The following is a 26,559-nucleotide window of genomic DNA, read 5'->3' as shown; positions in this document are numbered from 1 at the left end:
AAAAAAGACAGGGAGGGGCACTTCATACTCATCAAAGGTAAAATCCTCCAAGAGGAACTATCAATCCTGAATATCTATGCTCCAAATACAAAGGCAGCCTCATTCATTAAAGAAACTTTAGTAAATCTCAAAGCACACATTGCACCTCATACAATAATAGTGGGAGACTTCAACACACCACTTTCACCAATGGACAGATCATGGAAACAGAAACTAAACAGGGACACAGTGAAACTAACAGAAGTTATGGATCAAATGGATCTGGCAGATATCTACAGAACATTTTACCCTAAAATAAAAGGATACACCTTCTTCTCAGCACCTCATGGTACCTTCTCCAAAATTGACCACGTAATTGGGCACAAAACAGGACTCAACAGATACAAAAATATTGAAATTGTCCCATGCATCCTATCAGATCACCATGGACTAAGGCTGATCATCAATAACAAAATAAATAATAGAAAGCCAACATTCACGTGGAAACTGAACAACACTCTTCTCAATGATACCTTGGTCAAGGAAGGAATAAAGAAAGAAATCAAGGACTTTTTAGAGTTCAATGAAAATGAAGCCACAACATACCCAAACTTATGGGACGCAATGAAAGCATTTCTAAGAGGAAAACTCATAGCTCTGAGTGCCTCCAAAAAGAAACTAGAAAGAGCACACATTAGCAGCTTGACAACACACCTAAAAGCACTAGAACAAAAGGAAGCAAATTCACCCAAGAGGAGTAGACGGCAGGAAATAATCAAACTCAGGGGCGAAATCAATCAAGTGGAAACAAGAAGAACTATTCAAAGAATCAACCAATCAAGGAGCTGGTTCTTTGAGAAAATCAACAAGATAGATAAACCCTTAGCCAGACTAACTAGAGGGCACAGGGAAAGTATTCTAATTAACAAAATCAGAAATGAAAAAGGAGACATAACAACAGATCCTGAAGACATCCAAAACACCATCAGATCCTTCTACCAAAGGCTATACTCAACAAAACTGGAGAACCTGGATGAAATGGAGAAGTTCCTAGACAGATACCAGGTACCAAAGTTGAACCAAGATCAGGTTAATGATCTAAACAACCCTATATCCCCCAAAGAAATAGAAGCAGTCATTAATAGTCTCCCAACTAAAAAAAGCCCAGGACCAGATGGGTTTAGTGCAGAGTTCTATCAGACCTTCAAAGAAGATCTAATCCCAGTTCTTCACAAACTATTCCACAAAATAGAAACAGAAGGTACTCTACCCAACTCATTCTATGAAGCCACAATTACTCTGATACCTAAACCACAAAAAGACCCAACAAAGATAGAAAACTTCAGACCAATATCCCTTATGAATATTGATGCAAAAATCCTCAATAAAGTTCTTGCTAACCGAATCCAAGAACACATCAAAACAATCATCCATCCTGACCAAGTAGGTTTCATCCCAGGGATGCAGGGATGGTTCAATATACGGAAATCCATCAACGTAATCCAGTATATAAACAAACTCAAAGACAAACACCACATGGTCATCTCGTTAGATGCAGAAAAAGCATTTGACAAGATCCAACACCCATTCATGATAAAAGTCTTGGAAAGATCAGGAATTCAAGGCCCATACCTAAACATGATAAAAGCAATATACAGCAAACCAGTAGCCAACATCAAAGTAAATGGTGAGAAGCTTGAAGCAATCCCTCTAAAATCAGGGACTAGACAAGGCTGTCCACTTTCTCCATACCTATTCAACATAGTACTTGAAGTCCTAGCCAGAGCAATTCGACAACAAAAGGAGATCAAAGGGATACAAATTGGAAAAGATGAAGTCAAAATATCACTTTTTGCAGATGATATGATAGTATATATAAGTGACCCTAAAAATTCCACCAGAGAACTCCTAAACCTGATAAACAGCTTCGGTGAAGTAGCTGGATATAAAATTAACTCAAACAAATCAATGGCCTTTCTCTACACAAAGAATAAACAGGCTGAGAAAGAAATTAGGGAAACAACACCCTTCTCAATAGTCACAAATAATATAAAATATCTTGGCGTGACTCTAACTAAGGAAGTGAAAGATCTGTATAATAAGAACTTCAAGTCTCTGAAGAAAGAAATTCTAGAAGATCTCAGAAGATGGAAAGATCTTCCATGCTCATGGATTGGCAGGATCAACATTTTAAAAATGGCTATCTTGCCAAAAGCAATCTACAGATTCAATGCAATCCCCATCAAAATTCCAAATCAATTCTTCAACGAATTAGAAAGTGCAATCTGCAAATTCATCTGGAATAACAAAAAACCTAGGATAGCAAAAACTCTTCTCAAGGATAAAAGAACCTCTGGTGGAATCACCATGCCAGACCTAAAGCTTTACTACAGAGCAATTGTGATAAAAACTGCATGGTACTGGTATAGTGACAGACAAATAGACCAATGGAATAGAATTGAAGACCCAGAAATGAACCCACACACCTACGGTCACTTGATCTTCGACAAGGGAGCTAAAAACATCCAGTGGAAGAAAGACAGCATTTTCAACAAATGGTGCTGGCACAACTGGTTGTTATCATGTAGAAGAATGCGAATCGATCCATTCCTATCTCCTTGTACTAAGGTCAAGTCTAAGTGGATCAAGGAACTTCACATAAAACCAGAGACACTGAAACTTATAGAGGAGAAAGTGGGGAAAAGCCTTGAAGATATGGGCACAGGGGAAAAATTCTTGAATAGAACAACAATGGCTTGTGCTGTAAGATCGAGAATTGACAAGTGGGACCTCATGAAACTGCAAAGCTTCTGCAAGGCAAAAGACACCATCAATAAGACAAAAAAACCACCAACAGATTGGGAAAGGATCTTTACCTACCCTAAATCAGATAAGGGTCTAATATCCAATATATATAAGGAACTCAAGAAGGTGGACTCCAGAAAGTCAAATAACCCCATTAAAAAATGGGGCTCAGAATTGAACAAAGAATTCTCACCTGAAGAATACCAAATGGCAGAGAAGCACCTGAAAAAATGTTCAACATCCTTAATCATCAGGGAAATGCAAATCAAAACAACCCTGAGATTCCACCTCACACCAGTCAGAATGGCTAAGATCAAAAATTCAGGTGACAGCAGATGCTGGCGGGGATGTGGAGAAAGAGGAACACTCCTCCATTGTTGGTTGGATTGCAAGCTTGTACAACCACTCTGGAAATCAGTCTGGCGGTTCCTCAGAAAATTGGACATAGTACTACCGGAGGATCCAGCAATACCTCTTCTGGGCATATATCCAGAAGATGTCCCAACCGGTAAGAAGGACACATGCTCCACTATGTTCATAGCAGCCCTATTTATAATAGCCAGAAGCTGGAAAGAACCCAGATGTCCCTCAACAGAGGAATGGATACAGAAATTATGGTACATTTACACAATGGAGTACTACTCAGCTATTAAAAAGAATGAATTTATGAAATTCCTAGCCAAATGGATGGACCTGGAGGGCATCATCTTGAGTGAGGTAACACAATCACAAAGGAACTCACACAATATGTATTCACTGATAAGTGGATATTAGCCCAAAACTTAGGATACCCAAGATATAAGATACAATTTGATAAACGCATGAAACTCAAGAAGAATGAAGACCAAAATGTGGACACTGTGCCCCTTCTTAGAATTGGGAACAAAACACCCAGGGAAGGAGTTACAGAGACAAAGTTCGGAGCTGTGATGAAAGGATGGACCATCTAGAGACTGCCGTATCCAGGGATCCATCCCATAATCAGCTTCTAAACGCTGACACCATTGCATACACTAGCAAGATTTTGCTGAAAGGACCCAAAGATAGCTGTCTCTTGTGAGACTATGCAGGGGCCTAGCAAACACAGGAGTGGATGCTCACAGTCAGCTATTGGATGTATCACAGGGCTCCCAATGGAGAAGCTAGAGAAAGTACCCAAGGAGCTAAAGGGATCTGCAACCCTATAGTTGGAACAACATGATGAACTAACCAGTACCCCGGAGCTCTTGTCTCTAGCTGCATATGTATCGAAAGATGGCCTAGTCGGCCATCACTGGAAAGAGAGGCCCATTGGACTTGCAAACTTTATATGCCCCAATATAGGGGAATGCCAGGGCCAAAAGAATGGGAATGGGAGGGTAGGGAAGTGGGGGGCGGTATGGAGGACTTTTGGGATAGCATTGGAAATGTAATTGAGGAAAATATGTAATAAAAAAAAACAGTGGAAAAAAAAGGGTGGAAACTAAATAAATAATTATTGTCTTTAGAAAAAAAAAAAAGACTTGAAGGCAGGTAAAGAAAAGAATTTTTTTGTGAGAGCTTTAAATCTTTTTAAAGTGTTGTGTTTTTGCAAACCAATACTGGTATAGTCAACTGTGAATGAGGGAGAATTATAGGATTCTCAGTTAATGCAAATGGGTTTTCTGTAACTCTCACTAAATAAAATGATTATTTAAGGAAATCAGACTAACTGCAATTACTTTTTCAAAATTCTAATAGAGTTAACTGCCTGAAATACAAAGTGATAATTCTAGAATTATAAATTTGTTTACAAGAAAATACCATTGAGAAATATAGTTATATATCTTAACTAAAACTATATTACCTAAAAACTTATGTATTCATAATTGTTTTTGAATATATATGTGTTATGTGTCTAATTTAAATTTTGACTATCATTAATGAGAACCTCATAAATATATAAATTATTAGTTTTATCTAATATTTTACATGTATGTAATAAAGCATGATTTTTTTAATCTTTTAGATGAAAAATAAATGTAATATATTTGTGTAAAAAAAAAAAAAAAAAAAAGAATTGCATCGGATGAGATCAGGTTGCGTTTTAAATGAGTGGCTCACTGACTTTGTATCATGAAACTGTATATATATTTATATTTTCCCCCAATAAGCACCGATGTGGGTACTTTAGAAAAATCAACAAACAAAAGCAGCTTCCTTTGTCTACACTGGCAGTTAGTTTACAAGGGCTCTCCTGTGGCTGAAAGAGCTGATGGGGAGGATTGGTGGCTGGCACCAAGCTAGAAGCTTTCACTGCAGCCTTGTGGCCTTGGGACTCTTCTCTACGAGAAACCTTTAAGTTTGTTATTGGAGAATGTCGCGGCAAGCAAGCATCCATTTAGTTACAGACACCCTCTTTGAATATCAAAACCCATGATGTCTAAATATCTAATGCAGACTGGGGCGGTGTTTCTAGAATCTCCACTTATTCTCCCTCTAGGCTTTATGTCATCTTTAGATCACTTATAATACCTGGTGCAATGCAAATGATATCTAAGTCATTGTTATAATGACAGAGGAGAAAGGGCTACACGTGATCAGTAGACAGAGTCCTTTTCCCAGTATTTTGGCCTGGACGTGGTTGAATCCAGACTCTGGACCCACAGACATGGAGAGCTGACTGTAAGAACCCCCCGTGGCTTGGCTTTCTTCTTTTTAACGTACTATAACCTTGACAGCTCAGAAGGAACTGAATCTCCTTTCCTTCGAGAGATCATCAGGCTTGGTGCCATCTTGAATCCTCCCTCTCTGTGAGCCTCACTCATCTCCAGTCCTTGGCTCTCAGGCAGCTGAGCTCCATGCTCAGGACCACCTCTGAAGTCCTCCTAAGCAAGGTTCTTGCCTGCAAGACACACTTAACACTTACCACACATTCTGGGTATGTTTAATCCACAAGATTGCATCCTCACCTTAGGGACCCAGCTGACTTTAGCCTTTCCTCCTCCACAGGCCCACACAGCCAATAAGAGCATCTCTCCCCATCCTAAGGGTTACTGGACATCAGACGCCTTTGTTTCTAAAGAATCATCTTAGCCTTCTCCCCACTGGACCACAGTGTAATTATTCCTGAGTATATAAGTTTGCTTTTTCGTGATGAAAATGATCACTTCCTGATTACTTTTCACCTTCCTAGGCATTTGGGGTTCCATTCTTAGAACTTCTGTCCTTAGGCAGAGAATTTTTAGGGAATTAGCCAGAAAGAAATAAAGAAAAATAGGTTTCCTCTTCACTCTCACAAAACGCCTATTCATTAGTTTGCTAAGGACTTGCTGAAATGCATGTCTGGTTCCTGGAGAAGGAGCTGGCATGTGCCATGGCTCTCTTGCAGCATGTTTCCTCAGTCAGTCACACTCATAGGATATCAGCTCTGGCTCCCTCCCCTGCCTTCTTCCCTGCTCCTCCACCCAGTGGTGTGCAGCACCGGGAAGGGACTCAGCAAACCAATAGGTAAGGAGTCTGGGAACTCGGGTCAGCTACATTTCTGTGTACAAAGAGCAAAGGAAAGATGCTCAGGAAGTGAGCTGTCAGACTGAAAATCACTGAACCCCACACAAGTTCCGATTCTCTCGACTCCCCACTCAGAGGGTGTGGCAGCAGAGAACCACTTTCTTTATTGTTCTTATTAACTGTGACCCAAATCTGTCTGTCTGAGGAAGTACAGGCAGCCCCAGTACAGCCTTCACACTGCTAACTGACAGGCCAAGTCTTCTCCTCCCCGCTACCATGGGAATCTGGGATGGGGAAGGAATCCTGGGATGCAAGACACTTCTGTACAAACTCCTGAAGCTATCTGCATGCCTAATCTTTGCTAAATGTGAACTGCAGAGTCAAAGATGTGGAATCTTTACTGGGCTTTCCAGAATAGATTTGGAACAAGTCACTCCTCAGATGTCTATGACAAAGAGTTCCTAAGGCCAGTATAGCCCTGGGGACACTAAAGTATATTGGTCTCCAGTCTCTCAAAGTCCTAGATCCAGGCCACAGAGGGATATTGGTCAAATTGCTGGTATTTCACCAACCATAGTCCCCAGAAACTCTGGGTTCCTCCTGCATCCCCAGGTTACCCTCATCACACTGAACCAGCAGTCTCCTGAGCACACAGATGGAGTCTATAAACCATCAGTGCATCCATTCCAAACCAGCTTGGAAACAAATGGCTCACCAAGAATCATGAACGCAAAAGCAGGTACCACAACAGGCTCAAAACCTAGCCCGACACACACGGCTCTCCCTATGCCTGAGCTAGCTAACACTGGAGCAAAGATTCTGTGATAGTTTATATTTTCATTTCTTCCATTCACTTAAAAACAATACCTTAAGAAGAGTCATCACTTAAAAACCTAAGAAGGGTTATCCAAAATTTACAACAAGGAAAGCCTGAGCTTATCATGTGTCTACCTGCAGGGGCCATCAGTTTAAAACGACCACTTTGCTAATAGTCCTGCAGTACTGCCCTCCCCAGTCGCCATCTACACACTGATCAACAACCTCCTGAATGGGAAGTTACTCTTGGATCAGTCTCTACTGGAGGGTGGTGTGGTGACTTGAGGGTGAAATGTCCCCTGTAGGTTTGTGTGTTTGAACACTTAATCCCCAGCCAGTCATGCTGCTTTGGAAGATTGGGGTACCTTTAGGAGGGGAGCCTCACTGCGGTGAGTCACTTAGGGGTGGGTTTGTAGTTTAATAGCCTGGCCCAACTTCCTGTCTACTCTGCCTCTTGACTACAGCTACAAGGTGACCAGCTGTCTCACACCCCCACAACCATGCCTTCCTCCATACGATGGGCTGTATCCCTTCTAAACTGAAAGTCAAAATAATCCCTTTCTCCTTTAAGCTGTGTCTTTAGTGACAGTAATGAGGAGAGTAACCAACAGAAGTGACGTGGACCAAGAACTTGTGCCTTCAAGCTCAGTAAGGCCTTGCTGATGCTCATATTATGGGACTGCAGACTGCTGCGCTGCTGGTAACCCACAACATTAGCACGTATGCACACTGACCCTACGTACAGCTGTTTCCAACCTTGTTCCTGCTACCTGTGCCTGGAGAACAGGTTAGTTCTGCTTGGTTATCCTCTATACAGGGCTCAGCTGCACATTCAACAGAATGATATGTCTGAAAACTCTAACAAACACTGAAGTCTCAAATAATACTAATTATTACCATGACACTTACTCATTATTTTCCACCTGTTGTCACACAAGAATAATAATTAAGAAACTGAAGAAAGTGTTATAATTAAAGAAATATTACAGTGCCTGCAGCCCATTTTCAAATAAATTTAAGATACGAATTCCTCACATGTCAGTTTAGAACCCACAGCAAAAAAAAAAAAAATAACTAGCTAGTTTAATATTTTAGGCCACATCCCTAACTCTAGAAACAGTTCATTTTCAGGTTAACCCCACACCCTGTGCAAGGATCAAACTCAAGGTCTCACCTTGCGAGGCATGGTTCTGCCACTGAGCCATTCTCCAGACCACAAGATGCTTTCATGTTCCTATGTTCCTATTCTGTAATGTTTAATTTAATTTTAGAATTGTAGGTAAGCCATGAAGGCACAGACAGGGCTCCCACATGACCCATAGCAGCCCCCCTATTGTCAATACTTCATACAGTTAGGGTCCCTCATCACATCCAGGGAATACCCAAGAGATGATGCTACTGAGTGTAAAGCCCCTTCAATGGGGTTTCTCTAGTGCCTCACTATTGCTACTTTCTTCTGCTACAGATGCAGTCCAGAACTCGGGATCTCCTTGACTCTGATGGCTTTGGTCTGTCCTTGTTTCTCATGCAGGCCTTGTGAGGAATTCAGGTGAGTGACTTCACAACTCTTCCTGGAGCTGGATATCCAGGTGGTTAGAACTCGGTGATGATATGTCACTGGGCAGAATCCCACAGGGCATGTTGAGTGCCCCTCTGTGAAAGTATGAGGCATGCATGTGTGCATGTGTGTGCTGCAACAATATGCACAGGCCTACTGGCGATGCTAAACCGGGATGGGTAGGTTGCTTTCTCTTTGCCATTATCAAATATCTCAGAGAACAAGGTCTTAATACTGTGCAAACCCTGTTTTTCCTTGAACTTCCCCCATTGGTCTTAGCTTCTCTCCATCAGTGGATATATTTTGCAATATGTCCCAGTTAGTGTACATGGTGTTGCAATGGTGATTTTCCTAACTTGTCACTAACCCTTCAGGTCATCAATTTCCTGATTCCTTTCTTCTGCAGGTCTTTAACCAGCCTGGGAAGCATTCACAGTATAGCCTTCCTCCTTTCTAAGTCCTCCCTGGCATTATATTTTCAGTTTACTCCAACAACAGAACAAAAGCCTAAGCAATATCCTTTTGTTAACTAGATGACCTGTCTATCTCTATATAGTAAAGCTTATGGTTAAGATTGAATGGATACTGGATTAATGAACAACAACAAAAAGTATTCCCTTTTAAACCTTGATGGGAACAACCTACTTCTGTGGGTGAAATCTATGGGTTCTATAGCATAACCGGGTGAAGCTGGGACCTGAGACCTCTGTTTCCTTTGTGCTACGTAGTCACGGCTGCACCTCATCCGTGTGTTCTTGGGTTTGATAAACATTTAGATCAACACAGGAAATGAGTGCTTAAGTCTCAGTGGCTATCCTTGCCAAAGCACTAGAATATTGACAGGATTTCTTAAGTACAACCAGTGCCTGCTGCCATCTGGTGGAGCCCTCACCACCTACTGCCTCAACATCCAAAGAGAAAAAACAGGCCTCTCAAGTCCCAGGCTCAACAAATCAGCATCCCCAGAGAGGAGAATCTGTGGCAACTCCATGGCACCCACCGGCTCTCCAAATGCCAGAGTGCAGGAAGAAATCCCCCAAGAGAAGAAGAGAAAGGTTGGTGTAGGTCTTCACCATCACCATCTGTTCCTTAAATGGAAAGACTTGGAGGGAATGAAGAGGGAGGGAGGGTTTGCCTTGGTGACCCTTGAGGGTCACAGCACAAACAATAACCAGAGTCCAGTGGAGGAGCCCCAAGATCTGGATATGATATGACAAGATCAAAAGTCATCCATTGTTCAGAAAACCCAGACAAACAGCCTCACTACATGCAATCAGCTGAGTAGAAGGTTCTAGAGCTCAGGTGCCAGTTTAAAAAAGTCCCCTAGGCCCTTAAACTGCCTGCTCTCCTCTAAGATAACCAGGAAGTTGCTACACAATGAACAGCCCATATGGACCACCCACCCTGTGCACTCACGGTCGTGGGCTCTCCCGCAAGTGGTGTATACCTATAATTCCAATACTGAGGAGGTTGACATAGTTAGGGAGGACTGTTGTGAGTTCAAGGCCAGCCTGTGCTAAATAGTAAGTTAAAGGTTAGCCTCCTAAAGAAATGAAAAAAAAAAATACAATTATCTGGACAAGTATAGCCAGCTTTTAGGAAAACAGCAAGCAGGCCATGGGGCTCCTTCCTTCCTCTGTAGGGCCTATGGTGTTGACTTCCCCTTACAGTGGCTGACTTTCAGTGCTAGAAGGCTCAGTACAATGTCAATGCCAACAGTACCAAAGCTAAAAGCTTCCCTAAAGCCAATAGCCAAATTCAACACCTCCTCAAAGGGGCTCCCTCACTTCCGTAGGTCGGCCTGACTCCAGTCATTACCTCAGAAATGCTTTCCTGGGGCTGAAGATATGCTCAGCAGTTAAGAATACTTGATGTTCTTCCAGAAGACCCACACTCAGTTCCCAGCACCCACCTGGTGGCTCACAACCGTCTACCACTCCAGTTCTGAGAGCTCCAGTGCCTTCTTTAGCCTCTGTGGACACCAGGCACACACATGTAAATATACATACTACAGACGTGCAGACAAAACACATATACAGACACAAAATTAAAATAATAAATATTGTTTAAAAGAATGCCTTCCTAATATTTTCATCGTCGTTATATTCTTTCTTAAGTATTCTAACTAATATGTCAAATTAACCCCTTTGGAAGTAAATGACACACTTGGCAGTCACCAAGTGGAAGGTACTTAACGCTGCTTAGTAAGAACTCAGCAATCATTTCTCTGATCCAGGGAAGTGACCTTCTAGAGCCCAGTGGTGGAGGCTGAGTCCACCCACCCCATAGACACACTGGAAACGGCCTTGCAACCACAGCCACTAAGCACAATCCTCCCTCACCTTCACCACAGTCCTCCCTCACCTTCACCACAGTCCTCCTTCACCTTCACCACAGTCTTCCCACGCCTTCACCACAGTCCTCCCACACCTTCAACACAGTCCTCCCTCACCTTCATCACAATCCTCCCACGCCTTCACCACAGTCCTCCCTCACCTTCATCACAATCCTCCCACGCCTTCACCACAGTCCTCCCTCACCTTCATCACAATCCTCCCACGCCTTCACCACAGTCCTTCCACACCTTCATCGAGGCTCTTACCTGATATTTTAACAGGACTTTGAAAGCTGGGTTGGATCTTATGGACATTATCATTTTTTAACACCTGATCCAAAGGCGATCTTTCAAAGAAGGTGAGAACAACCTCAGACCTGGAATACTGGGAATAAACATAGTGATTACTGATAAAGCTCTCACCACAGGTCTCCCATGTGTGCTGGGGCGGTATTTCTGCACAGAGGTGACCCCAACTGATGTGACGCTCAGGAGGCCGTCCCAGACCTGTGCAGGGGCTGCTTGATGGCCTGTGCCCAGTGACTGGATCACTGTAGCTTCTTTGTTTCGAGGTGGCTACCGGTAGGGCCTCTCGCTAGGGCGGGTGGCTCGGCGAAATGCTTGGCACAGAGCTGGCACATCACTCTCAGCTCTCCTTTACTATCTGTTGGGTTGCTTCTACGTGCTCAATTTTCCTTTAAGAACCTTTAAGAGCTAAGGAGTTCTGCCTGACCCTCTAGGTTCTGATTTCCTGCATCAAGCACACAGTTCAGAAATGTAACTGAACGCCAAGCTGCCAGCGTGGATGCTGACTCTGCTCTGGGCTTGCCGATGCCTATTCTAAACCTAAGCAAGAAGATGGATCCGAAGGGAGGGAAGAGAGCAAAGGCCACTAGTTCTGGAGAAGCCTCTGTCCCCTCCTGCTTCAGACCTCATGGCTCTCCTTCCACTCTGTCCCCTGAAGAGAAAGGACTACAGCAAGGAGTACCACAGACTTCTCCCTTCCCTCTATCACCCTTCAGGACTTCTGGGAATGAAACACTGAGTGAGATGCAGGGAGCCGTCTTTAAGGCTGGTGGTGATAGGCCACTCTGGCCTCCCTGCTCACCTTACACGGCATGCTGATGACCGTCTCCAGCAGCTTCTCGACCTCATTGAGCCTGGTCTCTATGTCATGTGCACCCTTGATGGCGAGCAGTCCTAGAACAGAGACAGAAACGGCCAGGTCAGTTGGATGAGCAGCCTATGACAAAATATGTAACAAATACGCAACAGGTGTCCCTCAATGAAAACACCACCCCAGTGTCACGTTTCACAGCAAAATGTCCTTAATTCTTAAGGAAGACACATCTCAGTGTCTCCCGTGAATTCTTGAAACCACAGATAGAGTTGGACCCAAGCAAACAAAGCCTTTTCCATCCTAGTTCAGTTCAAGTCACAGCTGTACCCATGGCTGTCGCTTTTGCTGTTTAAACTGAGATGGGAATGAATGAATCTCATGAATTTCACCTTCACAACTTCATAGACACATGATACCCTCTACTGTAGACTGCAGACCTCTTTGCCTGCATTTGTGGGTTTTGGTTTCCTCATTTAAGTGCGACTATCCACCTCTTCTCTCAAAGCAGGGCTTCATAGCATCTCTTTGCATGCATCTCCCATTTTATGACCAGGATTAAGCAAAAGGGAGCTTATAGATCCCTGAGCACTGGGATACCCAAACATGAGAGACCTGATAATTGAGACCGCTGCTAATGATTGGCAGTCAGGTGGCATATACAGTGCAGAGACCCGAGACAAAGGAACCAGTCTCCTCCCAGGGAAGACAGGGTGGGACTGGGCGGCTTAACATCGTGCTCCTCAGAATGGCAAGCAATTCGAGGCATAGGAATTGTTTATTTTGAGAACCTCTGACCTGAAAGAATGGGAAACAAAGTCCCAGATAAGGGAGATTTAGCACCTGCTAAGCCTCGTGTGTCGAGTGCTAACTTGTAAGGTCCTGGACTAACCTTCCCCTGAGGAGCCAACCAGTAATGTATGACTCTGCTGCGACCCATGTCACACACACACAAATGACAGTGGAAGTAGAACGGGATGTAAGATCCCCTGCGGTGGGACGTCCTGGAGCCATGCCACTAACACCTGGACACAGCAGAGCTTAACCAGCGACCCCCTCGGGTTGCCACCACTATGGTGACTGCATAAGGGGTGGGTGATCCAGAATCCACTACCCCGAGTGACACAGGAAAGGATACATTCTGCCAGTGACAACTGCCCAGGCCACAAGAACAGTGTCAATGGATCCCATATTTAGGCAAGGCATGTGAATGCAATGTTCAGAAGGAAAAATAGATCTCCAGGAAAATCCACATGGGCGTGGCTCACAGCCCTCTCCAGGAACCCAAGCATCAGTACTTGTTGTGGGTACCACAGAGTGGTCACCACAGGCTCTGGCGGGCTGTTGTGCTGTGCGGTATTTTATTTTAAAAATCTTACAGACTGTATGTGGAGCTTCCTCTGTCTCCCATGAGCAATGTAAAGGTAAGACTTCTCACTTCAGCGTCTCCCACCAGCTTTCAAGGGATGGAATTAAGAGCCCTTAGTATGCTAGCTTTGCCCCGGACTCTGTATGACCAGAATGGGACAATCCCTACCATCTGCAGCAGAACCCCAGAGACCTAGATCCCAGAACTATGGTCAGTCCTGAAAAGTTTCTCTCAGGCTTTGGTTTGATTTTGTTAACAAAAGATAAAATGCTAAGGTTTGGGGCAACTGACTCCCTGCAATGACTGATCACCTGCATCGACTGACCACCTGCAACAACTGACCACGATCAAATTTTCTAAATTTTCTCATTTCTAAAGCAACCTGATTGAAATTAGGATGAACTCAAACCTGGCTACTCCTGCCAGAGAGTCTTCAGATGTAATGAAAGAACATTTTTTTCTTTTTTAATTTATTTATTTTTATTTATATGTGTACACTGTAGCTGTCTTCAGACACACACTAGAAGAAGGCGTTCGATCCCATTACAGATGGTTGTGAGCCACCATGTGGGTGCTGGGAATTGAACTCAGGACCTCTAGAAGAGCAGTCAGTGCTGTCAACCTCTGAGCCATCTCTCCAGCCCGAAAGAACATTTCTAAAAGGCTAGCTAAGCTACCCCCAATGTCCATGGCAGTGCCTCCCTCACCTGGCCTCCAAGTATGCAAATACCCTTACGTGTTTTCTGATCCTGCCCTTCCTTCTCTCCTTCCCTCCCTCCTTCCCTCCCCCCACCCCCATCTTTCCTCCCTTATCTCTTTAACCATAGAGGCCACAGGTGGTCAGGCACGGAATGTGCAAGACCCAGAGGTGACAGAGTAGGCTGCGACTGGCTCATTGGAAAAACCTCAGACTCCATACACACTGCATCAGCCTGCACTCAAGCACAGCACTCCAACCATCACTAGAGAAAGGGACTGAGCCACCCCCTCCCTCTCTTCCTAAGCCACACCCCACCCCTGTCTGATGAAGAAAGGAAAAGAAAAGCACAAATATCAGAGTGCCAGAGGCGTCAAAGCCCTGAGCTCCCTAAACAGATTTCAAACATTTAGAGGGGGGTGGGGGGGAGGGAGAGAGAGTGTGTGTTTGTGTTATACACAGCAGGTGGCATTTTGGACATAATGTGGCGTATATGACATTGGTCGCATAAGAGATATCACCTAGTAACAGCACAGCTGGCTCAGTTTGTGTAAATACACTCAGGATAGTCACACAGTGACAGAATTCTCTCAAAGACACCTTTCTCAGCATGGCAGTCATTAAGAGGGTGTGGTTGTGTGCACACATAAGACTGCAGGTACTATTCTTGCAGCAGGCTGCTTTGAGCATCCTCCCTTGCTACAGAGTAGTCTACAGAGGACAGAGCCTAGTCAGAACTCCTTGGAGTTATTTGAAAAGAGAAAACACACACACACCAGATCCTCAGGGAGCTGCTTTCTTCAAAGAGGCAAAGCCGCCTTCTGTTTGCGGAGAGCTACAATCCTCGTTCTGAGCCCATCACACCGACACAGCAACGACGTTTATTCTCTGAAAGGGTGGCTCGTTGCATCCTCCGCTGCAGCCAGTGCACGGACATTCTACACCACTGTACCGGGTGGAAGCATCCATTCTGGATTCCCAAACGACGAGCTTTCATCTTGCCCTTAAGATGTGGTGCAAGAGCCTGGTTACACCTCTGTTCCTCTTGGCTGGGTTCACAACCTCCAACAGAGAGGGAAACACACTCTGCTCTCCATCACTGTGCTGGTTTAAACAAGAATGTCCCCAAATGGGCTTGGATGGTTGAGCAGTTGGTGACATTGTTTGGGGAGGTTTAAGAGGTGTGGTCTTATTGGAGGAAGCGTGTCACAAGAGGGAGTCTCTGAGAGTTTAAAAACCCACACCATTTCCAGTCGAGCTCTTCTTGCTTTATGGTTCACAGTGTGAGCTCTCAGCTCCCTGCTCCCACTGCATGCCCACTGATGGCTGACATGCCGTCCCATCTGAAGCTTTAAGACCACATCAGCTCTTCCTTCCTTCCTTCCTTGGTCAATGTTTTATCACAGCAATAAAGAAACATCTACAATCAGCCTTTCAAGGCAGCCAATTTCACAACTTAGTGAATTGTGAATTTCAAATACGTATGAGTCTCTGCTTTAGTTGTCAGGAACAGGTGACAGAAGCCATGGCTCCAAGCGGAATGGTTACTAGCCCAGTGCCCTAGTTGCTCACATTCACACCTTTTCCTATTGCACCTGCTAATAAGCCTTTTCCTTGGGACTCAGACCAGCTTTGAAAAATTGTCACCTTTTCAACTTTATTTTTTATGTATTTAAATACAATAACTTTAGGGTGCCCGATGCTTATTGGTCTGATATTCCAAATGTCACTAGTGGTTTAAGAAAAGTCATGGAACTGTCCAGGGGTCCTTTTTCCTTAAAGGATTTAGCCTTGCAAGAACAGAGAATTTGTTTGTGTTTAACTGGTTTCGTCAAAAGCAAACACCTGCTTGACTCCTGGGTGCAAGCCTGAATGAATCAGGCATAATAGCTGTGATTTCCAAACAGTGTCTAACATGATTTTGTTATCTGAAGTTGTAATGAATGATACTGCAGGTGGGCATTGTGACTGCAGAGATGCACTCAAAAATAAGTGTCACTGGGAGACAGTAATTCCGAAGTTGACCAGCAGAGGGTGCCAACACACCACATAAGCCTAAGGGTATCTCAAACTGGAAAAGATTTTGCCCACATGGGAAGAATTTGACCCAGAAGGCCTTGTTCTCCCTGAAATTTTTCTAATTTCTGAAAAAGTTTAATTACTCATATAACCTCAAGTTCCAAATTTTCCCAACACATAGTTTGTGACACAAGAATTTTATCCAAGTTTAGTACAAGCAGTTAAGTTAAAGGCTGCCTGGTCTACAAAGTGAGTTCCAGGACAGCCAAGGCTACACAGAGAAACCCTGTCTCAAAAAACCAAAAAAAAAAAAAAAATTATTAATGTCATGTGTATTGCAGTAACCCAAAGACATAAATATTGTGGAACTAGATGTCAGCTTGATTGGGCATGGTGGTGCATTACTTCAATCCTGACATTTAGGACGCAGAGGCATGCCTGGTCCACACAGGGAATTCCAGGCCAGCTAGAGATACATCATAGTGAGACCCTATTTCAAAAATGAGTCAGCCTAGAGCTGCCCCCCTCCACTCCAGGGGCGTGTGGCTTTAGCCTCACAAGACCATAGTTTGTGGTTGTTTATATAATTAGCTGCTTTTAGCAAAAGTAAACACTTGCTTTATTCCTGGAACTAAAACTCAATGAAGCAAGCATAAACAAATTAGTTTCCTAACCTCAGCAACCTGGGTCTGAAGTCCCATGTCTTTGTTAAACAGAGCTTGGCCTCCATCCTTTTGACAAATGCCCCAGGCTTCCTCGGCAGAAGACTTGGTGGGTTGGGATGAGGTGGGGGGGACAGGGGGAGGGTGGGAAGAAGCACTTCTAACATTAGTGCCTCCTCTGCAGAGGAATTCTGGTTAATAAAGGGCAGATGAAGCGGAGGTCAGCAGAGAAGACATGCATTAAGGGTCGTCCATGGCCCACAGCACCTGCCTCTCTTAAGAGGGAGGAAGCTTTCTGACTCCCCCACAAAGGACAGCCCCAGGGGGAAACTTTTTATTAGGGCCAGATAACAAACTGCATTGAAGTGGCTTCTTGTCCATTTAACAAATGCGCCCATCAACACACTGTGCACGGAAGCGCAGGGCTAGGAAAAGCTGACTGTGTGTATTTGTGTGCTGTGAGAGAGGTACTGGGGCTGGGGGGTCACTGAAAGGCTGAATACATCATAAATTCTGGAAACAATATACTTTACTTCTTTTTAGGAAAACATTCAATCACTTCTAAATATCGCCTTCCCTCCTTCTTGCTTGTAGGCTGGCTTGCTGGGGATAGAACGAACCAGGGGCCTTGAACTCATACTGAGCCGGAACCCCTGACTCTAAACAGGTACTCCCCTGGGCTCAAAAAGCAGAGACTGAGATCAGGTCCTCCAGTGGAGGTCCTAACGTCTTAGAAAACCCCAAGTGAGTCTTCGCTCGGTGCTGTTGCACAGTGTGCATGTGCACGCATGGCACACACATGCGCAAGTGTGTGTTGACACAGGATAGAACATCAGGGAACACACACACACAAAAGTTCCCTTGAGCCCTACCACATGCCAGTGGACTCTGGCTGGCTGGCCTGCCCCTCCCTCTGTCCCATTGAGCAGAGCATAGCCAGGTGTGCAGGGATCACAGAGACAGAGATGAGAAGTGCCATCCTGCTCACGCCTCTCCCGGGATGAAAAGCTGGAAGGAGAACACAGGAGGGAGGTGGAGCCAGGAGGAAACTTCCTGGGAACCCAGAGGAGAAAGCTGTTCTTCCTTCCTCTTCTTAACCTTCCTGCTCCCAGCAGGGGCCTCTGAAAGGGGCCAAGCTGTTTTCTCCAAGTGGGAAATAAAAATGCATCGGGATATGGAACTTTCTGATTTTTTCCCCCCAGTTTCCTAATCCCTCCTCTCTGCTCATTAGTTTTCTCCAACCTAAAGCAAAATTCCCTTCCTAGAACTCAGGCAGTTTGTAGAAGCAAGTCACAAACCAGGCATGGTGGCACATGCCTGTAGTTCCAGCATTCAGGATGCTGGCCCTGGCTACAAGGTGAGACCCTATTTAAAGAAACAAACAACCCCCCCCATTCACTTGGCCATTCTTTTCCTACTGTGCTGGGAATGAACCCTAAAATCTTTCATACTAGCGGTGTGGTCCACTAAGCTGCCCCTTCCTGCCCCTGCCAGTTGGGCTTAAATAAAAGGCATTTGCCCATTTTCACCTCTCCACACAGGAAGGGCACACTGTCTGAAGTTCACAAAACACGGATTGGGGGATACCATGGCCTAAACCTGTGTAGAAACCCTGCCTCTCCTGGACATGTGTGCTGTCCACAAGGTGGTCAGGAGGCATACACTGACCACACATGATGGACAGGGCTCAGGCCTTGGAAAACACAGAGCATGCCCCTACTCACGCCAGCAGGAGGGGGCATGAAGGATGAACAGAAATGGCGGTGTGGAGGTCCACAAGAGGCCCCGGGGCTGGGGAAGGTGTGCAGCCATAGGAGCTGAGACAGAGATAAAGGCAAGCTCCACAGAGCATAAGGAGAGCACGGCTTCCCAGGCAGGTTCCGGCAGCAAACACACTACATGCTTGGCAATTCTGTTGCTTGGAGTGGCACACACACTGACCCAGGATTCCCCAGGCTCTCAAGTCTGACCCACACCAAGCAATAAGTCCTAGTCTGGGACTCGATGAAGACATAGGCCTAATCAGTCCCACTGTGGTACCTGGCACCATCTCTCTTAGCCAGGGCAAGGTGGGGTCACACCTGCAAAGGGCACTGTTGGAAGCAGTGAGCTGGCTCTTAGGTGGGTCAGCCTTGTAGGATGCTCCGGTCTCCACATTGTCCTGCCTAGGGCCCTTTTACTGGGGCTACAGGGGTTACTCTGGGCATAAGGCAGACAGTTTGAAAAGGCCAGCAACTCCATGTGCCTAGCTTGGTGCTGGGCACTTCGTGGCTACAATTACTCAGTAGAAGTCACCACTTTGCCACACAGGTGTTCTTGTTGCTATCAAATCAAGAATGAGCCACCAGCAAGGAGAGAAGCTAGGGGAGGGCAGTGTAGTAGGCAAATTAGAATAAAATATTCATATGCACTGTCACCATGAAGCCTATTACTTTATAGGCTTACTAGAAAATAGGAGGAGAAAGGGAGGGGGGAGAAGAGGAGGAAGGCAGAAATTCCAAACCCTGAGGATTAGGCTACTTGGCTGAAAGCAATAAGAGCTGGCTGTGTCTCCTGCTTTGCTACCCAATCTCCCAGGCCCTCAATGTCCTCACACAGAAAAGGTAACAACAGGACACTACCAGCAGAGTCCCTTCCACTCCCCTGCTTTCCCTGTTCTGTCCAAGTACAACGACATGTTTTCCTCATCCGCAAAGGGTAAGCAGCAGGCGTCTGCTCTCCAAACAAATGGGAGAGGCGAGTTTGCATGTGTAAGTTCCAAGAAATAACTTGTGGCCGTCATCACTCCACTTGGGGGTGGGATGAGGACAGGCACCAGCCCTCACTGTCATCAGAACAGCTAGCAGCACACAGACCAGGAGACACCGAGGCTGCCAGGAATGAACAGCACGGGACCATGGCTACTCCCCTTCCTCCCATCTTCCCACCAGCGGGGACAAATGTCAAATCAAGGGGCTCTCGGGGTCTTCTCCAGAACAAGAAGTGGCAAAACACAGCCTTTTAAGTGATGGCAACTGAAAAACAGAGTACCATACTGTGACCCAAAGATGCCAAAAAAAAAAAAAAAAAATGGCACTACTGTGGGGCTGAGAGTTTAGCTCAGAAGTGGAATGAGTCTCTAGAATGCACAATCCTGGGTCCAATCACCAGCACACCAAATATAAATATGCTATAACCATCTTTCTGTGCCTTGGCAGTACCAATCCATGACAGCATGTGCCTTCAATCTGTTGTCCTCAGCCTGCTGCTGGCCCAGAGGAAGGTGTGATGGCCTGGCCTTCACCTCTGAAGACACTCAAACAAAACACAGGCTGGCTTGTACCTCACTGCCAGTCCCTTGGACCCTCCCAAGTAGAAGCCAACACTCTTCACTTGCTGCAAGCTCAGCGCTGTGGAGAGGTACCTTGTCTTTGATTCTCTCTGCCTTACTATTATGGACACGTACTGTGGCTTTTCTTGCTGTCAACTATGCACAATGCAGGAGTGGATCTCCTCTTACTTCTGGAAGGTGTCTGCCAAACCAGCAGAGGATTATCAGGTCCAAACTGGTTTTTGAAATGGCAGGGACCTAAGTTTCCGGAGTGCACAGACACCTGAGTGCACAGGGTCAGGGGTGCCTTGCCCACAGGCTCACAGTGAGGCCGGGAGGAGAAGAGACCAGCTTCTCCCTCCAGCATCCCATGGGAGAAGCCATGATGTAGGTGGAAGAAGCAGGACTGGCTATGTAAGTTCTAACTGGTTTCATCTACAGCTAGGAAAGGCAGCCCACATGTCGTGGTGGGCTGGGCCATAGTACAAGACCTATGGCATGGATTCAGGGAATCAGAAACCAAGTGCAGCCAAGAAATTATTTATGGAAGAAGAGAGTCGAGATGTCGGGAGTGGAGCCTGGTGTGGGCAGCAGGGCAGGGATCTGGAAACAAATACAAAACAAGGAAGAGGGAGAGAAGGAAGAGGAGCAGGCACCCTGGGACAGGATGGGGGGGTGCTCTACACATGAAAGAGACGATAAATAAACAAACAAACAAATAAATAAATGGTGAGTCAGAGGAAATGGTCAAATCCAAGAAGTGAAAGCTGCCCAGACAGGATGGCAGGATGTCCCTGGGGAAGCTCTACGTGGGGAGGAGGCTGCAGCAAACGCCAAAGGCAGCATCCTAACATCCCGACATCCAAGGCCAGGCAGAAGTGGCAACTCCATACCCTGCTCAGCTATTCAGGCCTATAGCATGCTCACTAAGAAAGTCAGCTTGGTGCCTCTGAGCCACAGCTGGTCCTCCCTGTTTGCCAGTGACATCACACTTCTCCCTGATGATGACAATATGATGGAGAGCTGGGGCAGACAAGGGGAACAAAGCACAGGTCTAGGATGTGGAACCAAGGGCTACATCGTGTCCAATCACTCCTGGTACTATCCCAGTTGAGGCTCTCCTGTCTGGGAAGATACAGTGTCCCATACACTGGAGGTGCCCAGCATTGGTGATGAAGCTGAACACACCAGGGACAGGAACACCAGGCGCAGGTTCATGTGACAATTTGGGCTGCTAAATGCCAGGTTCCAGGCTGCCCCACCCTCCACCCCACCCCCGAAGCCAGCCCTTCCTACTCCACTGAAGCACAGTGAGCCAGAACTCTGGGCTTGCGCTGTGTGCCCCACACACCAACCTTTAGTCTCTCAGCGCCTCCATGGATTCTCCCCTTCCCCCCAGGCCAGTGTGCAGCCCCTTCTCACGCCTGCTCCATTATGCCCGGTCCCAGCAACCCTCCATACCTCCTCCATGTTCTCCCTTGTTCTGTTCCGTCTGTCTCAGCACATCAGCTGGAGTTCAACTCATACCAAATCAACTGCCTGGCTCAGAGTCCTCAGTGAGGACGGAGATCATGACTGATGTCATTTGCCTTTCCACCTCCATAACCTATACTCTCCACCAGAGCTATTCTGGCCACTGCTAACCCCCAACCCCAATGTGTTCTCTATCCACCTGGAGGCCCCAGGTGACTACTGCTTTGGTTTTTTCCTTCAAATCTCTAACTCAGTAAGATCATCCTCGACTCCCTTACCTAAAAACTAAACATGTTCCCTGCCCCCTAAAGTTATTGCTTCTTTTGTGGCTTATGTAGCAGTGTTTCTTCTGAGTACCAAAATGCAGTCATCGAAAGGATAGTGCAAGGTTCTAGCTGTTGCTGGCTACTTGTTTCCTTGCCTCTGGCACCTGCACGGTGCCTGGCAGCCGATATGGGATCACATAAATGAATGTAAACCCAAAATGTAGTCACCAAACGTCTAAGCTCACCTGGCCACTTTGAAATAGAATCTGTAGCAGCAGAGATAACCAGGCCAGCTCAGACGTCACAGCTCTGCCATGGGTGCTTACTGCAGAGAGGATCAAAATACTCCAAGAGTCTCAAATGGTCAACAGGAAACATTTGCATGTTTCTGCTTTTAAGCGCAGGCCTTCCCGTATGTGTGAGATGTAAACAAATCGAGAGGTCTTGCTCACAATCTGAAGCAGTGGGTATCACAAAGCACAGAGGACTTAAACACAAGACACAACCCCATGTGAAAGAGAGCAGAAAAGTAAGAGGGGGCGAGGGGACACCCTGGCAACCCAAACACAATGTCCACAAAAAGCAGCCATCTTCCCATCCCAGGGCTGAAGGACAGCAAGAAGCGACTCTACCAGCCCTGGCTCATAAACTACCAACCTGCTGCTAGTTAGTGTCTGGAGAGACCTGGTTCCATGAAAAAAAAAAAAAAATCTACAGGAGAGAAGCAAGACTGAAATCAGCACGACTCTATCTCATCCAAACAGCACCGTGCCTAAACCCACACAGGGGTAACCATTATCCTTGCCCGTGTGTCACCAGAACACATAAAGAAGCTATGGTCATCCACTAAGCATAACACCACAGAAGAAAAAGAAAACCTAATTCTCTCGTGGCAGTACTGCAGGAGCCAAGACGGAGGGCTCAGCACCTCTTCAACTGCGTGAAGATTCAGAGATGCAAAGCAGAGTCATGGCTTCCCCACTCTGCTGAGTATCAAGAACTCCTACCAGCCTATTCCTGGGGAAGCTTTTCTAATGGAAACCAGATAACATAAATCAAGCTTGGCCCAGAGATTTCAATAAACACAGACGTGGGAATCTGACTGACAGAAATTACATTGCCAGCACTCCACACAGCTGGAGTGCTTCCCTGTTGATAGTTTGAAAATACGATTTTTTTTTAAAGCAAATAACAAATTTGCATGGACAAGAGGTAGAATCTTCTTTTGTGTTACTATGGGGTATTTTTACTTGGCACACGACTTTCCCTAGACTTGAAAGGATCAATGGAAGAAAAAGGACCTTCGTGGTTTTGTGGAAGAAATTGAGGGTGGTACTAGGGAAGAATCAAGCAGAGAAAGGAGAAACAGAATGGACCGTGCTTCAGGGTCACCTCTCTACTGTGCCCAGAGCTCATCCTCATTTCATCTAGGGAGTACGAGGTGGACCCTCATAAGAGGTTTGCATCAGCTAGGACCGGGCACCAGTGATGGGCAATTCTAATGGTCACTTAGTAGGTTGTCAGTCACTGCATCTCAACGGAGCCACTCTGCCGGCTCCATCAGTACATCTAACCCACTTCTCCCTACCCTTCAGATACTTGAAGGCAGCTCTCGTAGCCCTTGTTTTCCTCCACGATAGTCACCCACTTCTCATCACTTCTAAATACTTCCTTTACTCTTTGGAGAATGTGCAGCTACACTGCAGGGCCTGTGACTCCAGATGGTTGCATACATGCAAACGAGGCCAGGTGAACAAGGGTAAGATGGTTTCCACCCTTCTGCTTCAGGGAAGGCCTTTTCGCCTGTGACTCCACCCTGAAGTCACATCCCTTTCCGCACTCTCTGCAACCAGCACCCCTGGCCAAAAGGCACCAGCAGTAAACAAGTGTCCTTTACAGACGCTTATTGTCACCAGATACAGCTTGGTGGTTCACCCCTCACAAAACCCCACAGGCAACAGGTATTCTCATAGATGCGACATGATTCTAGTCTGTGGTCACAGCAGAGCTCTGGGAACTGCTCAGAGGGAGAGCCAGAAAGTTCAACTTGTTTATGGACTGCCTTGTTCCAGAAGTAGCCACTGAGTAAACCAGTGACCCTTCCTGATGCTTTCCTGACTCAGACATTCATTTGTTAAATTAAAACTATAACAAAGAGCGAATTTAAAGCAATAAAAACAGGCCTAATCTTGACAACGTTGCTCAGCCACTGGGAGCGGCTGGGATGGAGATCTAAACCAGGCTTGTCACTCTGGGCCTCCACACTCACTTGCTTTTGGGAACCTGTCCAAATGATGTGTCTGCCAGGGGATGTGTCATGAGAATGGAGCTAATTATCCACATAAGCCACACATTGGTGGAACCTATCACCAGAGGGAAACGGAGGTTATCTCAAGACCTTAGTCAGACAGGAGGCCAAGGAAATGCGTACTGGCTAACCTTGAGTAACTTTGCCCCAAGCTGTCACAGGATGACTGCTTTGAGGACTTGGGTCCATGGGTCTCAGAGCCCCAGGAGGCCACTTACTGGGGGAAAGTCTGCTCAGAAGCTATATTGATCCCTCCTGCCCCACCGCTTACCCCGCTCATTGCCTCACACTTTATTCTTCCCCCCTCCCCCGTCTCAATCAAGGTCTCTCTCCAGTTTCCTTCACTCTTCCAGTTCTTTTGCTGTCCTTAGGAAGCAAAGGGGAAGCCACTGCTGTTTGAGAAAACAACAGTCACGGCCAACCAGGACCGTCACACGGCCAGAGAGGAGGCGGCCATGGCTAATCAAATCCGAATGCGGACCCAGCTCAGGGGTGGGGACCCTGGGTTGGCCTTACAGATGCAGGCGGGGCGGCCTTCTCCTAGGAGAGGTGGAAAAGATTGCTGCGTGGCACCTCGCTTTCAGGCTCAGCTGTCCCCGGGGCAGAATACAGATGGGGCCTCTACTGGGCAGGACCTGAGCAGTGATCATACCTGCTGCGATCCCCCCCGAGTTCCGATACTCTATAACGGTCTCTACTCTTTCCAGCAAACCCATTCCAGCCGCCACTGGTTCTCCACAGCAGCTGGGACCCAGTAGCTGTCAGCTCTGGATGTCGCCTCCGCTTCTTCACTAAAGGCTCGCTCTTTGGGACAGTCAGGCGAGAGTCCTGCTGACCTTGTCCCTTTTCCCAGCCATCTCATTTATCCTCCAAGAGTGTGCGCCCCAGACTCCGTGCCGGTTCCCAGCCCTTTCTGAACGACCATTCAGGAAAGCCGGGGTCTAGATGTCCTCCGTCAGGTGCCGAATAGTAGAGTTTTAAGTAACTCTTCCCGCGGACTTCATCGCACTTGGATGAGATCTCCTCACTAAGTTCCTCCCCCACAAAGCCCCTCCCTAAGCCCGCATCCCCCGGTGCCCCCAGTCCCGCAGCCCCGCACCTTGCCGCAGCGGCGCGCGCGCCAGCTCAGACCGGTCCTCGGGGAAGGCATCTCGGAGGCGCTTGCACAGGCGGCCCAGGTCGGCGAAGCTGCGGTGCAGGTAGAGCACGCTGCGGTCCGACCACTCGGTGCGGATCTCGAAGAACTCCTCCTCATCGCCGCGCCGGCTGACGATGAGCCTGCGGATCCCGTTCACCCAGCAACCGCGCACGAACATGTTCACGAGCGACGTGCCCTCAAACACCGCCGAGGCCATGCCGCGGGCGGCGCATGCCCCTGCCGCCGGGGGCGCCCTCGGCCCCCGCCTCGGGTCCGCCTGGGCAGAGTGGGTCCTGGCAGGGGCGATCAGGGATTCTCCGTGGGACGCGCTCGATTCCCGCAACGGCGGTTAAGAGTCCCCGTTGGGGAGAAGTTGGTGCCCCGCGAATATGCCGCAGCTCTGCGCGCACTCTGGGGCGGCTACGTGTGGCCCGCGCGCTCAGGGCGGCGTCGCCAGGAGTCTGTGGGACTGCACGGGCTGCGGCTTTATAAGGCACTTCCCATCGCGGGCGGCGCGGGCGGCGACGTCGAGTCCCGGCTGCGGCGCCTCCCTCCTGCCTCCCGCTGAACCGCCGCGGGCGGTCCCGGCCCAGAGCAGCACGCAAATCGCTTCCTCCCTGGTCTGCCAACTGCTAGGCGAGGCGGGTCCTGCGCTCTCCCTGCGCGCAAGGCGACTTTTTCCTCGTTCCCACTCTGGATCCTCGGGCTTCTCCAGCCCCGAGTTGAGCACTCTGCCAGGCTCACACGGTGGGTGGGATCGACACGTCACTGGAGTCCAGAGTCCCGGGGCGGCGCCGCACGGGGTGGGGACGCGGGCTCAGACCAAGCGGGAATCCGGGCAGAGGGAATGGTGCTGGTCCCCGCGCCGCCCTTGACCCGCCTGGTCTGGGCCGGGACTCCGGCTGAACCGCCCCGTGTCTCATCGGTTACCGGCGACTCCGCCCCGGGTCCTCCCGCGCATTCCGGTCGTGCCTTAGCTTGACAGAGGCCCGGGACGAGGCGGGACAGACCGACCAGAAGGCAAGACCTTGTGGTTCTTAGAAGAGGAGCCCCAGGAGGATTGTCCGCCAAAAGGATATGGGACAGAATTGTAGGAGACAGAGGTCTCCCGGGAGAGAGCAACTCAGGAGGAGCTTAGGAAGTCCCCCTTGGCAGAACTACCCACAGAGAAGGAATGCACCGCATGGCTCCCAATTGAAAAACAGTGTCTAGCATTAAGAATTGTAACTTGGTTCCAGA

General features: G+C 47.2%; 1 protein-coding gene across 3 annotated transcripts in view; it reads right to left on the bottom strand.

Annotated features, from left to right (window-relative positions):
• Pxdc1 (PX domain containing 1) overlaps nucleotides 1-26,212 on the bottom strand; it is a 32,050-nt gene extending 5,838 nt beyond the window's left edge. The window contains exons 1-4 of one of the 3 annotated variants that reach the window (XM_085831187.1): nucleotides 25,282-26,212; nucleotides 12,070-12,161; nucleotides 11,229-11,346; nucleotides 10,445-10,598 (exon numbers count right to left, since the gene is read on the bottom strand). In XM_085831187.1, the coding sequence (XP_085687313.1) occupies nucleotides 10,445-10,598; nucleotides 11,229-11,346; nucleotides 12,070-12,161; nucleotides 25,282-25,537 (620 nt within the window). In that variant the 5' untranslated portion in view covers nucleotides 25,538-26,212. The remainder of the gene's footprint in view (nucleotides 1-10,444; nucleotides 10,599-11,228; nucleotides 11,347-12,069; nucleotides 12,162-25,281) is intronic. The other 2 variants (XM_085831186.1, XM_021180326.3) reach the window with 2 other exon arrangements.
• Between the last annotated feature and the right edge of the window lie 347 nt (nucleotides 26,213-26,559).

Source organism: Mus caroli, unplaced genomic scaffold (genome assembly GCF_978045245.1).
Source record: "Mus caroli unplaced genomic scaffold, Mus_caroli_1 scaffold_15, whole genome shotgun sequence".
Taxonomy (NCBI): domain Eukaryota; kingdom Metazoa; phylum Chordata; class Mammalia; order Rodentia; family Muridae; genus Mus; species Mus caroli.
Note: the sequence above shows the minus strand (reverse complement) of the source record. Positions and strands in the feature narration are given on the sequence as shown.